The sequence below is a fragment of the Nicotiana sylvestris genome, chromosome 2 (genome assembly GCF_000393655.2).
Source record: "Nicotiana sylvestris chromosome 2, ASM39365v2, whole genome shotgun sequence".
In the NCBI taxonomy this organism is placed as follows: domain Eukaryota; kingdom Viridiplantae; phylum Streptophyta; class Magnoliopsida; order Solanales; family Solanaceae; genus Nicotiana; species Nicotiana sylvestris.
This window is the reverse complement of record NC_091058.1, coordinates 160,409,028-160,425,987: the sequence shown is the minus strand read 5'-3', so window position 1 is coordinate 160,425,987 and position 16,960 is coordinate 160,409,028. Positions and strand designations below refer to the sequence as shown.

Below are 16,960 nucleotides of genomic sequence, written 5' to 3'. Positions count from 1 at the left end.
AGAAAAACATGTCAATATGTTGATCATTAGCGTGAAAATAACTGAATCTAGAGGGGGTAAGAGCTAACTTTATCTATTTTGTAGAAATGAGGCACGAGGTCCCCAGGTTTGGCATGGTTCAGAATATCCCACCTTTGCTACTGGATTGGTGGAAAAATCTCGCACCAAGTGACAAAAACCACGTAAAAAGAGCTCTTGGGAATTTACCTTCTCTAATGGACATTCAACCTAACAATGTACTGATGGAGGCCGCTACTATGTTCTAGGATGAAAAGAGGGCTATTTTTTATTTCGGGGATACAGAGATGACTCCGCTTCTAGAGGAAATATGGGGCTTTGCTGGACTTCCTTGGGATAGCCTTGGTTTATTAGTACTTGAGAATCGCACTTCTCGAGGGTTTTTGAAAATGATGAGTTTTAGAAAGAATGATGAGTTAGTCTGCTTAAAAAAATCTTATATATCGTTCGACTTCCTCTATGCACTTTACGGAAACAGTAAATCCTACCGCCTTTACCATGATGAGTTTGCTATTAATTCATTGGGTTGGACCCACCATCGGGTTTTCGTGTTCATTGTCTGTCTTCTAGGGAGGATGGTATTCCCAATGCAAGGAGAACGGATTCACACCCATTTAGCTATGGTTACTAAGGCCCTAATGGAAAGAATTAAGGGACAGACTTACACTATCGTCCCAATGATCGTGGCAGAAATATACCGAGCTTTGGACCGCTGCAAGAAGGGATTCAGATATTTCGAGGGCTGTAACTTGTTACTGCAAATATGGTTGTTGGAGCATCTTCAAAGAGGACAGTACCGTCAGGAATTTTCGCGGCTACCGTGGAATGACCACATAGCTTTTCACCATACAAAAAGACTGACTTTCATCCTAGATAGGTTTGCACAACCGGAAAATTATGTGGATTGGGTCCACTTCTTCAACAATTTGACGAACGACAATGTCCATTGGATGTTCGAGTGGTTCCCTACCAACGAGTTTATCATCAGGTCAAGATATGTTCCTCATTTAGTGCTTATTGGGTTGAGGGGTATCTATCCTTATGCTCCTATTAGGGTCATGAGACAGGCTGGGAGGAAACAAGTCATACCTTGAGTCTCCAAGATGGTTAACTACAAAGTAGATTTCCAAGGTGATGCTATTCCATTCATGTACGAGGCGCAACACATGTGGCATCTAAAGGTCGTGGTGGAAAAGGATACCATCAAGCCAGATCAATACCATGCTGGCCATGTGCACTTTTATCTGTCATGGTGGGTCTTTAACATGGCAGAAAAAGTCAAGCTAGGGATTGATTTGGGAAATAGGGTCATAGACGACATTTTCGAGGCCTAAGTCAAATATAGGACGCTAGGCAAAAGGATTTTTGAATCTGAGGCCAAGAATATGGAATAGCACAAAGCAGATATGGAAGCAATCAAGGAATGAAGACAAATCGCCACTAAATCAACAGAGAGGTTGGTGTGTTTTGAGCAGGGATTGATGGAGCTGGAAGGGAAGATGAGAAACAGGGTTACAGGTTGTCAAAACAAGGATGGAAACGAAGGAGGTCTCCTAGTAAAGGGCATATCTGCTGCTGGGCATGCGCTACCTAGGGAATTTGATCGATGGAGCAAAGAAGGCCAAGTATAGAGAAGGTCCCTCTAGGACCAAATAGATTAGAAATTATGTTTTACTTGTTTTCTAGACTCGTTTAGGCTTTGGTTGTAATAAGGCACATGCCATTATTGACTCTTTATCATTATTGTCATTTTAGTAGAGATTCGGTTTATTTTTCACATTAATGAAATGACGCAGTTATTGGCATCCATTTTTCTCTGAATATATATGTCGCTTAGGCCTACCTCCGGCACAATGAGGTATCCAAGTTAGAATGCAAATTTATCATTCCGTAATATGTGTTTAAATACTGCAAACAACCTTTTAATACTCCTCACTGTCTTATTTACCTTTTTGTTTTCTTGTTTTCTTGTTTTCTTGATTTGTTTATTCCCATTCCTTAAGGTTGTTTCGTGCATACTGACATCGTCAGAATATCATACAAGATAAAGAGGTCCTCCACCTCCTCCTCCTCTAAATGATCATAAAAGCAAAGGAAAGGCCAGAGTGGATGATACAAGCTATATCAGGAAAGACAATGCCACGCATGAAGACAATGCTGAAACTTCATATGGTCGAAGCACTCCAACACCAAATGACTTGGTTGACTGGAACAAATGATACTGGAGTTACAAAGGGAACTTGATCAGGTCCGGAACTTGGCAAACCTCTCCCTCACCTTGAACATCCCCGACATCAACCACCAAGACACCAAAAACCCTGCACATCCCCAAAATACACCGAAACAGCATCCACAAAATCCTGCCCCACCTTAGCAATATGCCACAACGCCTTAAAATCCAAATCCTCTACCAGTACCAACTCTTCCACAACATCATTGTCAGCAACCCAGTATCCATAAACCGCTACCTATCATACTCCTCAGAACGCACCACAACCTATTCCCGATCCTCAAAATTCAACCAAGGACCACCACTACACCCAAATACCTGGAGTCCATCAAAGCAACCCCATATATGTGGAAATCTTACCCCACACTCCTCAACAAACCTGATACATACCTGAGTCCGCCAAGAAGGAGCTGCTCATCAAGAACATGACAAAGGAGCTTAAGAAGCTCATAAGTCGAGTCCAAGGTGTCGAAGGGGGTAAATGCATTAAGGGATTGAACTATGAAGATCTATGCATTCAGCCGGACGTAGAACTGCTAGAGGGTTACAAACCTCCTACAGGTGACCCAAAGGTGCATCTAAGGACATACTGTGACAAGCTCGTAGGAGTTGGAAAGGATGAAAGGATACGCATGAAATTGTTCTTAAGGAGCCTCACCGGAGATGCCCTATTTTGGTACATCAGTCAAAATCCAAAAAAAAGGGTTAGTTGGGTACACATGGCATCGGAATTCATGAATCGATTCAGGTTTAATACAAAGAATGAACCAGATGTCTTCTATATCCAGAATTTCAAGAAGAAGCCAACAAAGGCTTTCCATTAGTATGCTACTTGGTGGAGATCGGAAGTGCGAAAGTAAGGCTGGCATTGGAAGAAGAGCCAATGAACAAGTTCTTTGTCCGAGCCCAAGATTTACAATACTATGAAAGGTTAATGGTTATCGAGAATCACAAGTTCTCTAACATCATTAAATTGGGGGAAAGGATTGAAGAAGGAATCAAGAGCGGAATTGTAACTAATTTTGAGGCATTCAGGCCATGAACAAAGCTTTGCAGTTAGGGGGTATATCCAAAAAGAAAGAAGTAAGAGGCATGATGGTAGTCCAAGGACCAAAATCTCCTCCCATATACCAAATCCCACCACCCACATATCAGCCTTCACCTTCCAAATACCAATAACCAGCCACCACCTACCATACTTATAACACATAACCTGCATATTACCACTCACCACCACCAGCCCGCCAAAACTACCAGAAACCCATACAAAATTTCGACCGAAGACCACCCAGACAATACACTCCTATTACTGAACCTATTGATCAACTCTATGAAAGACTAAAGGCTACCGATTATGTCACCCCCATTCCCGTTGTTGCTATGGAAATCTCTTTCAAGTGGGTCAATCAGAACAAGACATGTGCCTATCACTCGGGCATAAAGGGACACACTATTTATGAATGTCGCACTTTGAAGGATAAGATCCAGACGATGATTGACACCAAGTTTATACAAGCAAAAGAGGCTACACCTAATGTCCACAACAATCCCCTCTCTGATCACACAGGCGAGGGGGTAAATGTGATAGAAACTGATGAAGAATGGGATCCAGAAGGATTAACTGGACTCATTCATGAGAGGGATGAAACCACAATATCTCTGGTCACTCTCACACCCATTATAGTGCAAATTCAACCAAAAATTGAGGTTGAACTTGCCACACCAACTCCATTTGAGGTTAAAACAATAGAGCCCTCAGCCATACCAGCTCTGTTTGAGCTGGAAGTGACCACACCCTTCACTCTGACGGTAACACACACACCATCCTTTAATTAAAATGCTATACCTTGGGACTATGCTGCAGAGGCAAAAAGGAAAGGAAAAGGGAAGATGGAAGAAACAGGTGCCACACAAGGCATGACCAGGACCGGTAGGGTTTACACGCGTGAACATTTGGGAGGAACAAGTAAAGAAGCCGCTCCCAATCAACCTATTATTGAAACTGACTCGGATGATCTTTGGAGGAAAGTGCAAGCAACTGAGTAATCTGTAGTGGATCGTTTGAACAAAACCCCTGCTCATATTTCCATTATATCACTGCTGCAAAATTCTGAGATGCATAGGAATGCGTTAATGAAATTATTGAGCGAAGCTTACGTGCCTAACTACATCACTAGTGGAGAGATGACCAACATGGTAGGGCAGGTATTGGAGAGCCACAAGATCACCTTTCACGAAGACGAACTACCACTTGAAGGACTGAGTCACAACAGGGCACTGCACATCACAGTATAGTTTGAGGATAAATTCATAGTGAAAGTCCTAATAGATGGGGGTTCAAGCCTCAACATTTGTCCGTTGACTACTTTGAAAAGGTTGGGTAAGGATTTCCATGCGATACGAGTAGGGAGTATGAATGTGAAAGCATTTGATGGGTCTCAAAGGGCCACAATTGGAGAAATCAAGTATTGGACATATTTGCTACGTACAATTTGTTGTTGGGACGACCTTGGATACATACTGCTGGAGTCGTAGCTTCCACGCTACACAAGGTGGTGAAGTTCGAATGGAATCATCGGGAGGTGATCATTCATGGAGACGGAAGTAATCTACACTAATCAAACCATTTTAGTTGTCGAGAATAGAAGGATGTTTGGTGGAGAAACGTACCATCGCATCTAGTGTGTAAATGCAATAGAGAAAGACAAGTTATGGAGTAATAAGATCGAAAGCATACTGTTATGGACAGGGTATGAATGAGATAAAGGTCTCGGTAAGAATATCCAAGGTATTACTAAGTCGATACAACCAAAACGTCACGGTACAACATTTGGACTACGATATCAGTACACCTGGCAGGAGTACGATGATTGGTCATCACCATGGAATGGCCCCTATTACCCTCTTGAATAGCCAATACCGTATCTACATCAGACATTTCAAAAGACTGGCATGATATGGGGATCTAAAGAAGATGAGGCTTTAGCTGGCCTAAGGAATATGTTTTTGGATAATGAATACATGGACTGCAATGCAATAGTTGAGGAGGAGAAGGAAGAAGACCTCACCATTCACAGCATGGAGAAAGGAGTTGTTCTCAAGAATTGGACTGCTACACCATCCCGAGCCTGTTGAGTTCTTGGGTAGCCTGCAATTAGCATGATCTATTTTTAAGAAATTTTAAGCATTTAAGATATTTTTAGTATTTTGTTTTAAGATGCATTTTGTTTTGAAATAATTGCTCGAGTCATCGAGCTCTGTTTGATGTTTTCATGATTTAATTAATGCATTGCTATTTTAGTATTTATTATTATCTTTTACATTTTTCCTCTATAATATTATTATTACTTATCCTGATGAACCAATGACTGTGACATGTAAAGAGACAACGCAACATAAGGATAGTGATTCACGAGAAATAGAAGAAGAAGATATAATCCCTGAGGAAATAGTCAGAGAAGTTGAGAATTTTGAGAATAATCCTACGTCCAACCTAGACAAAAATGAGATAGTAAACTTGGGAGATTCTGAAACGGCCAAAGATACCCACATAAGTATCCATTTGTCACCATCAGAAAAAGAAGAATACACCCATTTGCTGAAGGAATATGAGGACATTTTCGCATGGTCTTATGATGATATTACTGGTTTGAGCACATCCATAGTGGCTCATAAACTACCTACCGATCCGATGTGTCTGCGTGTAAAACAGAAGCTCAGAAAGTTCAAGCCTGATATGAGTCTGAAAATCAAAGAAGAAGTCACCAAGCAGATCAAAGCCAAAGTTCTCAGAGTGGTCGAATATCCTACTTGGTTGGCCAACATCGTGCCAGTTCCGAAGAAGGATGGGAAGGTCAGAGTATGTGTCGCTATCTAGATTTAAATAAAGCAAGTCCCAAAGATGATTTCCTGTTACCTAATATATACATACTGATTGACAACTGTACCAATCATGAACTTCAATCCTTTGTGGATTGCTTCGCGGGATACCATCAGATCTGGATGGATGAGGAAGATGCCGAGAAAATAGCCTTTATCTTTATCACTCCGTAGGGGATGTATTGTTACAAAATGATATTGTTTGGCCTGAAGAATGCTGGGGCCACTTATATGAGAGCCATGACATGATTCGTAAAGAAATAGAGGTATACATGGATGACGTCATCATCAAATCTAGAAGAAGCACAGATCATATAGCAAATTTAAGGAAATTTTTTAATCGACTTCGAAGGTACAATCGGAAACTGAATCCTGCAAAGTGTGCCTTCGGAGTACCTACTGGAAAATTGCTTGGTTTCATCGCAGTCGCCGCAAGATTGAATTGGACCCCTCAAAGGTCAAAGCCATACAAGATTTGCCACCTCCGAAGAGCACGAAAGATGTGATGAGCTTCTTTGGGCATCTCAATTACATCAGCCAATTCATAACATAGTCGATCGTGATCTGTGAGCCAATTTTCAAAATGTTAAAGAAAGATGTTGCAACAAAATGGACAGAAGAATGTTAGAAAACATTCAACAGAATCAAGGATTACCTATCCACACCACCAGTCTTGGTCCCACCAGAACCTGGTAGACCTCTACTACTCTATTTGTCCATAATAGATGGAGCTTTCGGTTATGTCTGAGTAAGAAGTTCACACACTATGTGACACAATATTCTTTGCTGAACACACCTGCTATGCCCTAACGTGGATAGCTCAAAAATTGAGGCACTTCTTCTATGTCTACACTACATACCTCATGTCAAGGATGGATCCTCTGAAATAAATATTTCAAAAACCAATGCCTACAGGGAAACTAGCCAAACAGCAGATATTGTTGAGTGAGTTTGATATCGTCTATGTGACTTAGAAGGTGGTCAAGGGACAAGCACTAGAAGATCATCTTGAGGAAAATTTTGCGGGAGGGGAATACGAACCGTTGAAAACGTATTTTCCCGATGAAGAAGTGTCGTTTGTAGGAGAAGATATTACTGAAGCCTATGACGGTTGGAGAATGTTCTTCGACGGAGCTACGAATTTCAAAGGATTAGGTAATGGAGTAGTTTTGGTGTCCGAGACAGGTCAATATTATTCGGTATCCATGAAGCTCAGGTTTCCATGCACCAACAATATGTCAAAATATGAGGCTTGCATTATGGGGCTCAATTTGGCCATCGACATGAATATACAAGAGTTGCTAGTAATTAGTGATTCAGATCTTCTGATACATCAGGTTCAAGGAGAATGTGATACAAAGAATATTAAGATACTACGATATCTATATCATGTGCAAGAGTTGATTAAGAGGTTCACGAATATAGAATTCAAACATGTTCTGAGAATCCAGAACGAGTTTGCAGACGCACTAGCTACTTTGTCTTCCATGATACAACATCCATATAAGAATTTCATCAACCCTATTCCAGTAGGGATCCATAGTCAGCCAGCTTATTGTGCTCATGTTGAAGAAAAAATAGACGAAAATCCCTAGTTTTACGATATCAAGGAATACTTGGCAAAAGGAGAATACCCGAAGCGTGCAAATCATACTCAGAAATGCACACTCTGGAGATTGTCTAATCATATCTTCCAAAGTGGAGGAATTTTATATAGGAGGACTCCAGACCTAGGGTTATTATGGTGTGTCGACGCCAAAGAAGCTTCCAGACTGCTCGAGGAGATACAGGCAGGAACCTGCGGGCCATACATGAATGGTTTCATTCTGGCCAATAAGATATTAAGAGCTGGATACTTTTGGATGACTATGGAAACAGACTGCATCAGGTATGTCCAAAAGTGTCACCAGTGTCAGGTACATGCAGATATGATACGAGTACCACCAAATAAATTTAATGCAACAAGTTCACCTTGGCCTTTTATCGCTTGGAGAATGGATGTCATCGGTCCGATTGAGCCCGCCGCTTCAAATGGGCACAGGTTCATTTTATTGGCCATAGACTACGTCACAAAATGGGTTGAGGATGCATCCTACAAGTTTGTAACCAAGAAAGTCATCGCAGATTTTGTCAAGGATTATATTATTTGCCAATTTGGTGTACCAGAATCCATCATTACCGACAATGATGCCAACCTCAATAGAGATTTAATGAAAGCTATGTGTGAAACCTTCAAGATCAAGCATAAGAATTGCACAACATACAAACCTCAGATGAATGGAGCTGTGGAAGCCGCAAACAAAAACATCAAGAAAATCCTGAGGAAAATGGTAAATAACCACAAACAATGGCACGAGAAATTACCATTTGCCTTATTGGGATATCGTACCACAGTTCGGACATAAACCAGAGCAACTCCCTACATGCTAGTTTACGGTACTGAAGCTGTCAATACTGCCGAGGTCGAGATCCCTTTTTTGTGAATAATACAGGAAGCGGAACTTAGTGATGCAGAATGGATAAGCAGTCGCTATGAATAATTGGTTCTTATTGACACAAAAAGATTGAATGCAGTATGTCATGGTCAACTTTATCAGAACAAAATGTCCAAAGCTTTCAACAAAAGGGTCAAACATAGACATTTCATACCGAGGCAGTTGGTGTTGAAACGAGTCTTCCCACACCAAGATGAAGCCAAAGGTAAGTTTTCGCCCAATTGGCAAGGGCCCTACATGGTTCACAGGGTACTCACAAGAGGAGCGCTCAAACCTGCAGAAATGGATAGAGAATTTTGGCCAAAGCCTATCAATTCAGACGCAGTCAAGAGATACTATATTTAAATTATTTACATTTATTTCGATGTAACTGAACATTGCTTGACCTGATTCCCGTTTAAGAGGGGATACGAAGGCAGCCCTGTAGGTGCGGTCATATCTCAAAATTTCCCCACAACTAGAAACTGGTGCATAATTTTGACGAGTATCCTCAAAATTATGGATCAAGTCCAGCCGAAGTCATCATATGCAAGACAGTCAGAGAATTGGTTGAATAACTGGGGCTGAAATTTGAGGAGGACCCTCAAAATTCTAATGCAAGAAAGTCGCAATGTCTCTAAAAGTGTCGCAGTCATTAGTTCATCTAATTTGTTTGATATTACATACCACTATTTTTACAAATAACTCTATTATATCAAATACATGAATATTTTTCGGAAACTTTATCTCTACGCCATCTAGATGTTACCCGAGACAACTCAAATAGGACCTCCGAAACGAGGCAAAGCAAAGCAAGCAGATGAAGACACGAACCAATCTTCCCCGCAAAACTCACGATCTATCTTTGGATGCAGGAACAATGAAGACAACAGGAATATTTGCAAGTATACACAAATCAAAATCACTATCTTCATAATGACAAGGCTGCCAAACACAAACATGTCTCCAGATAACAAAATACTCTATTGTCACCCATTGTCTTTCCGTTACATGAGACTGAGCATTGTCCCATCTTCTTGCATGAGGCTAAGCCCTACCTCCCTAACTACATAAGGCTAAGAACTGCTTTTGTTCGCATAAGACTAAGCTTTGTCTCCTATTTTGCAAGAGGCTAAGCATTGCCTCCCCAGTTGCATAAGGCTAAGCATTGTCTTCCATTGCACGAGACTAAGCATTATCTCCTCTTCTTGCATGAGGCTAAGCCCTGCCTCCCTAATTGCATAAGGCTAAACACTGACTTTCCTCGCATGAGACTAAGTATTGTCTCCTTTTTTTTGCATGAGGCTAAGTCATGCCTCCGTAACTACATAAGGCTAAGCACTGCCTTTCCTTGCATGAGACTAAGCATTGTCTCCTCTTTTTTGGATGATGCTAAGCCCTGCCTCCGTAACCATATAAGGCTAAGCACTTTCTTTCTTCTCATGAGACTAAGCATTTTCTCCCCATTTTGCATGAGGATAAGCATTACCTCCCCAATTGCATAAGGCTAAGCATTGTTTTCCATTGTATGAGACTAAGCATTGTCTCATCTTCTTGCATGAGGCTAAGCCTTGCCTCCCTAATTGTATAAGGCTAAGATCCATCTTTCCTTGCATGAGACTAAGAATTAGAGCTCTGTCCTGTCTCATCTCAAACATCATGTCTTTGCATCCCATAGGCTGAAGCATAGCTAAATTTTCCGAAGATGTCATAGTCCGAAGGCATCATCCTTATAGTTGGAAGACACCATGTCATGGCCTAAGGATCTCAATATTGCACACCATTATTCAAGGGAGTCATAGTTCAGAGGCACCATTCTCATGGCCCAAGAACATTATTTCATGGCCTGCAAATCCCTTATCGCACGATTCATGGCTCAGGATGTCATTATCTAAGGACATCGTCCGAAGACAATCATCATGGTCAAAAGGGAATTTGCTTCATATTTAAATTCTCGCAATAATCCATATATATTTTACGTGCATCATGTTTTAATTTGCATGTTATCTAGGAAATAACCGTCCTTCAAACAGGAGCAACCTTCGCTCCAGTTTCCTTTCTCATCATTCACACCCTTCCGTTATTTCAAACGTAATCGACTCCCGTCAATTACTCGCTTTTTACTCTATGACCATTCAGATATCTACCCTGTGATATATACATAACATCTCAAATTCACATTCGTTACCTCACACAAATTCATCCGACACTATCCTACTCAAAAGAACCCTTTACGAAACACACGACCATTCTTATAACAACACTATCGATTTCGTTCACCGTTGGGTGCAAAAATACACATAGCCTGATTCCTGTAAAACCAGGGATATGTAGGTAGCTCAAAGGCCAGAGTGCAGCCTATATTTTTCAAATCACCCCATTCGGTCAAAATCGATCATCATTTCTTTATCCGACAACTCTTTCATCATTTTCTGGTAAAGATGGGCAGTTGTTGATACCTAATTTTGACCCTCATATTTTTAAAATAATATATATGCTTTCAAATATCATATTTGCATCATTATTTAATTTATAAATCTTATACACATATTTCCATAATTTTTCATAATTTCCAGAGCTTTTAAATTGATTTTTCTATAGTTAAATTACTTAAATATTTATTAATTACTCCTTCAAATTATCTCATGATGACTTAATCACCTAAAATTATTATTTGCACCTATAATATATGTTTCAAATATTTTTTACTTCAATTTATATAATTATATTATATTTTAAGCCATTCGCCCAATTTTTGTAGTAATAGCCTGCATTCACACATTAATGCTCTTTATTTATGTTATTTGTGTTAAAATGATATTTTATATTTTTATAATACTAAATTATTATATTTTATCATTTTGGTGCATAAATATTTTTACTTATTTATAAATTATTTTTGTGTATTTAAATAATAGCCTAGTTTTAAAATCTATTTTGGACCAAACAAACCCCAAGTCTTTGGCCCAAGCCCTCAAAGCTCAATCCAAATGACCCCTGTAATTACTCGGTTGGTAACCCATTCCATAAACCCAACCCAACCCCTATTTTTTTAATCGTCCATTTAAATCCTAAACCATCTAACCCCAGGGATCATTATCCCAGTCCCACCGCCCTCGAACTCTCTCTATCTCAACTCTCTCTGAAAAATTCTAGCGCCGCCCCCTAAATCTTATCCTAAATCTCACCTAACATGGGATTCCACGACCGATTCTTGCCATATATGACTTCTCCCTGGTACTGGGTCCTTCTCTATACTGCTTGACTAAACATGGCAAGCAGATCTTGTAAAAATCGAACCAAAGTTGGTTCAAATCCTTAACTTTTCTATTTATTCCGTATATGTTCATCATTTGCTCTTTGTAAGTACGATTGTTTTCTATCTCTTGTTGATTCTTACTTACCTTAAATTGGGGTTTTCAGAACTCTTCAGATCGAACCAAAATTAGTTTGATTCTATAATTTTATGTGTTATTATGACCATGTTCATCCTATATTCTACTGCGTGACCAACTTTTATTATATTTTTGTCAATATCTGTTTTCCTTAAATTTTGCTTGATTAACACTTTTTTGTTCTGGCTTGTGTTCTAGGATATAAATATTTACAGATTATCCTAACATCAATTGAAATCATTATCCGTCCTAATCTCCGCCGACCATTTTTACTTCGTTCAAATTCCCGCCGAAAAATCTTGAATTCGTGTTTTATTGAGAGCTTCCTTGCGTGTACCTTCATCTCGCTTAACAGATCTTGCACTTTACAGTATCTATTGAAAATCACGTATTTTTTTGATTCAGAGGCCGGTCGTCATCTTCCTTCTGCTAGTCGCTGGAACTCCATAGAACTGAACTTCAATCTCCTTCTAAAATCTTTTTTAACTGAAAATTTTGAGTCATTGCCTTCAAGATTTTCAAAATCTTTTGATTTTAGCCACCAATTTTTTAACAATTTTGTTTATTTTACGAGATTCCAAATCACTCATAGCAAAATCATATACTACCATAAATGTCTTACTGTGTCTATTCATTTTACAACTTCTATTTCATTGACTTCAAGATTTTCAAAATATTTTGATTCTTACTGCCAATTTTTTCACAATTTTATTTACTTTAAGAGATTCCAAAATCTTTGACATAACTTATTGTGTAAACAATTTTTACAAATTTCAAGAATTCAATTTCTGAACTTTGAATTTGTTAAATTATTTTTCTCGTATTTGAGCAAAATTATCCAAGTTTCTTCGATTCATTTACGCATTCGAGAACTCCTCGCCGGTATCTTTGTGTGTTTTGCAGGTATCACTTTTGTGGCTATTTTCGGCGGTAGAGAGGTGCATGTACATAAATAGTAGAGCAGTTGCTATATTTCAGGTTCCACAACATCGGGAGTATAACAAGTTGAATGTTCCAGGTTCTATTTCCGGGAATTCCTACCTCCCGCCTCTAGTTTTTCTGTCTCCTATGTTAATTACTTTGTTGCCGTAGTATTTCGTACTAGTCTAGTCAGTCTAGTTGTGGGCTTGTAGGTATGATTTGCTTCCTTTGTTTTTTTGTGTGGTGTTTTTTTCTTTTTCATTTTTAGACCTTCGTAGGTATAGAGACTGTGGTTTGTAATGGCAAAGTAGGGTCATGTCCTCAGGGAGATCGGGTGGTGGGGAGTGGGGTAGAGCAAGGTCAGGGGTGGGACGGGGCCCAAAGGGGGTAAAGGAAACAAGGTCACCTGTAGGTTGACAATTGGATCGTGGAATATAGGGACATTGACAGGTAAGTCTATAGAGTTGGCGAAGATTTTCCAGAAGGGGAGGGTCAATATACTGTATGTGCAGGAGACTAGGTGGGTTATATCGAAGGCGAGGGATATAGATAGGTATAAATTGTGGTTCTCTAGAGAGTGGGAATGATAGTGGATAGGGAGGTCAGAGAGTCGGTGGTAGAGGTTAGGCGGGTGAATGACAGATTGATGGCGATTAAGGTAGTAGTTGGAGGGAGCACTCTGAATGTCATTAGCGCTTAAGCCCCACAAATGGGCTTGGAAAAGGAGGTTAAAAGGCGCTTTTGGGAGGTGCTAGACGAGGTGGTATGGGGTATTCCTCTTATGGAGAAGTTGTTCATAGGAGGGGAATTCAATGGTCATATTGGATCGTGAACTCTATGTTTCCGAAGAAGGAGGAACATTTGGTTTTTGGAGTATGGTGGCTAAGACTCAGATTGACTATCTCCTCCTCGGGAGGTGTGATAGGGGTTTATACGAGGATTGCAAGGTGATCCCGAGTGAGAACCTCGCGACATAACATAGGCTCCTGGTGATAGACGTCGGTATCTTGATGAAAATTAATAAGAGGTTTATACGGGGTCAGTCGAGGATTAATTGGGGAGCTTTGTCTAAGGATTATGCACGAGAGTCGGAGGGGCGACTAACAACTATGGGTGCCTGGAAGAGTGGTGGGTACGCTAGCTCTACGTGGACGGCGATGACAGACTGTATAAGGGAGGAAGCGAGAGAGGTGTTAGGGGTTTCAAAAGGTTATTTTGGCGGGCACCGAGGCTACTAGTGGTGGAATGATGTGGTCCAAGGTAAAATGGAAGCTAAGAAAGTAGCTTATGCTAAGTTAGTAGAGAGCACCGATGAGGATCAGAGGAGAGAGAACAGAGAAGGATATAAGGAGGCAAGGAAAGAGGCGAAATTAGCGATCACAGAGGCTAAGACTTCTGCATTTGGTCGGCTGTATGAGGAACTTAGGGGCAGAGGTGGGGACAAGAAGTTATTTTGGAGGGCCAAAGCTAGAGAGAAGAAGGCTCGTGACCTGGATCAAGTGAAGTACATCAAAGATGAGGACGACCAAGTATTGGTGGAAGAGGCCCATAATAGGCAAAGATGGCAGTCGTACTTTCATTAACTTCTGAATGAAGAGAGGGATGGAAACATCATGACGGGAAAATTGGGGTACTCTGAGAGCCATCGCGACTTGAGGTACTGTAGGAGAATTAAGGTTGAGGAGGTCGTGGGTGCGATGGGTAAGACGAGTCGGGGAAAAACGACCGGACCAGATGAGATTTTAGTAGAGTTTTGGAGATATGCGGGAAGAGTAGGCCTTGAGTAGTTGACTAGGTTGTTTAATATTATCTTCAAGACGAAGAAGATGCCTGATGAGTGGTGGTGGAGTACAATTGTTCTAGTGTACAAGAACAAAGATGATATCCAGAATTGTAACAACTATAGGGGTATTGAGTTACTAAGTCATAAAATGAAAGTTTGGGAGAGGGTGTTAGAAGGGAGGATAAGGAGGGCGGTATCTATATCGAAAAACTAGTTCAGGTTCATGCCAGGTCGTTCTACTATGTAAGCTATCCACCTTTTCAGAAGGTTGGTGGAACAATACAGGGATAGGAAGAGATTTGCATATGGTGTTTATTGACCTAGAGAAGGCGTATGACAAGGTACCCAGGGACGTCCTTTGGAGATCTCTAAAGCTGAAAGGTCTGTCGGTGGCTTACATTAGGGTGATAAAGGATATGTATGATGGAGCTATGACTCAGGTTAGGACTGTAGGAGGTGAATCAAAGACTTTTTCGGTGGTTATGGGGTTATACCAAGGATCTGCGCTCAGCCTATTCTTATTTTCCCTAGCAATGGACGTACTGATACACCATATACAAGGAGAGGTGTCATGGTGTAAGTTGTTCGCTGATGATATAGTTCTTATTGATGAGACACAATCCAGCGTTAATGGGATACTAGAGGTATGGAGGTAGGCCCTGCAGTATAGTTTCGAGTTGATAAGGACTAAGACGGAATATGTGGAATGTAAGTTTATCGACGTGATGGGGGAAGCGGATGTGGAAGTCAGGCTTGACTCACAGGTCATCCTCAAGAGAGAAATTTTTAAGTACTTAGGGTCAGTTTATCCAAAGAGATGGGGATATCAATGGGGATGTTATGCACCGTATTGGGGTGGGGTGGATGAAATTGAGGTTAGCGTCTGGAGTCCTGTGACAAGAATGTGCCACCGAAACTCAAAGGTAAACTCTATAGAGCAGTGGTTAGATCGGCCATGTTGTATGGGGCTGAGTGTTGGCCAGTCAAGAATTCACATATCCAGAAGATGAAAGTAGGAGAAATGAGGATGTTGAGATCGATGTATGGGCAGACTAGGATGGATAAGATTAGGAATGAAGATATTCGGAAGAGGGTGAGCGTGGCTCTGGTGGACGACAAGATACGGGAAGCGTGGCTTTGATGGTTCAGACACGTGCAGAGGAGAAACCTAGATGCCTCGATTAGGAGGTCTGAGCGGTTGGCTTTGGCAGGTACGAGAAGAGGTAGATAGCGACCTAAGAAGTATTGGGTCGAGGTGATCAGACAGGACATGGCGTGGCTCTAGATTTCCAAGGACATGGCTCTTGATAGGAAGGTGTGGAGGTCAAGCATTACGGTTGTAGGTTAAGGGGTCGTCAAGCGGTTTTGTTCTTTGTCCCGGTTTCCCTCTTTATACCAATGAGTATGATAGGGTTTTGTCTAGCCCTGTTAGCAATTTATGTTGTGGTTCACACTTTTTCATAATATTTGTGTTACTGCTTTTCAATTTATTTGTTGTCTCTCACGTTGCTAATATTATTTTTCAGGTTTTGTTATCACATATCTATTGTCTCTGAGCCGAGGCTCTCCCGGAAATAGCCTCTCTACCCCTTCTAGGCTAGGGGTAAGGTTTGTGTACAATCTACCCTCCCCAGATTCCACTGGCGGGATTTTACTGGGTTGTTGTTGTTGTTGTTGTTTTTGTTATCTATTTTCCCTAAAATTAGGGTTTACTTATTTTTTCCTAAAGTCCGATTTTATTGATTCTGCATGCTATGCTTTCCTCATTTATGTTTGATTTTACAGTATTTCCTTATTTACTTGTTTAATTCCCATTACTATATAAACCCCTCCCCATTCCCCTTTAAGAGAATACACGAATCGTTAATGTTTACTAAAGACTGAAGTTACTACTCTTTGTTCCCTCATATTCTTGTTCTATATTATGGTTCTTGGCCGGCTAAAAGCCAAGGCCAGAAATTCTGGGTTGTTGCTATTATGGACATTGTTCTTTCTTTTTTATGCTTAACTGTTGAGTTACTGAACCTATGTAGTTTCATTCCGATGTATCTATGATTTGCATATGTTCTCATCTCTGAAGTTCATGGCCTAATGTAGTTCTGGGATATGGGTTATTTTTATGCTGGATTTTAAAACTTTGCACTCGATTTAAGTCTCTTTTGTATTTTAACTTCACCTAATGATGCTAGTTCTAAGATTGTTCATGCCTAACTTGAATAATTTGAACCCTCTTAAGTTTGTTTAGCTAATGCATTCTAGA

The 16,960-nt window shown here is 40.5% G+C and overlaps 1 protein-coding gene across 1 annotated transcript; it reads left to right on the top strand.

The window, feature by feature from the left end:
- Positions 1-14,182: 14,182 nt before the first annotated feature.
- Positions 14,183-14,500, top strand: LOC138885875 (uncharacterized). The gene has a single exon (XM_070166867.1). It carries the CDS (start codon positions 14,183-14,185, stop codon positions 14,498-14,500), a length of 318 nt encoding a protein of 105 aa, XP_070022968.1.
- Positions 14,501-16,960: the final 2,460 nt, after the last annotated feature.

What these genes read in the sequence shown, in the direction of transcription:
- LOC138885875 (XM_070166867.1), top strand. Translation starts at nt 14,183, where the DNA reads ATGGAAGCTAAGAAAGTAGCTTATGCTAAGTTAGTAGAGAGCACCGAT.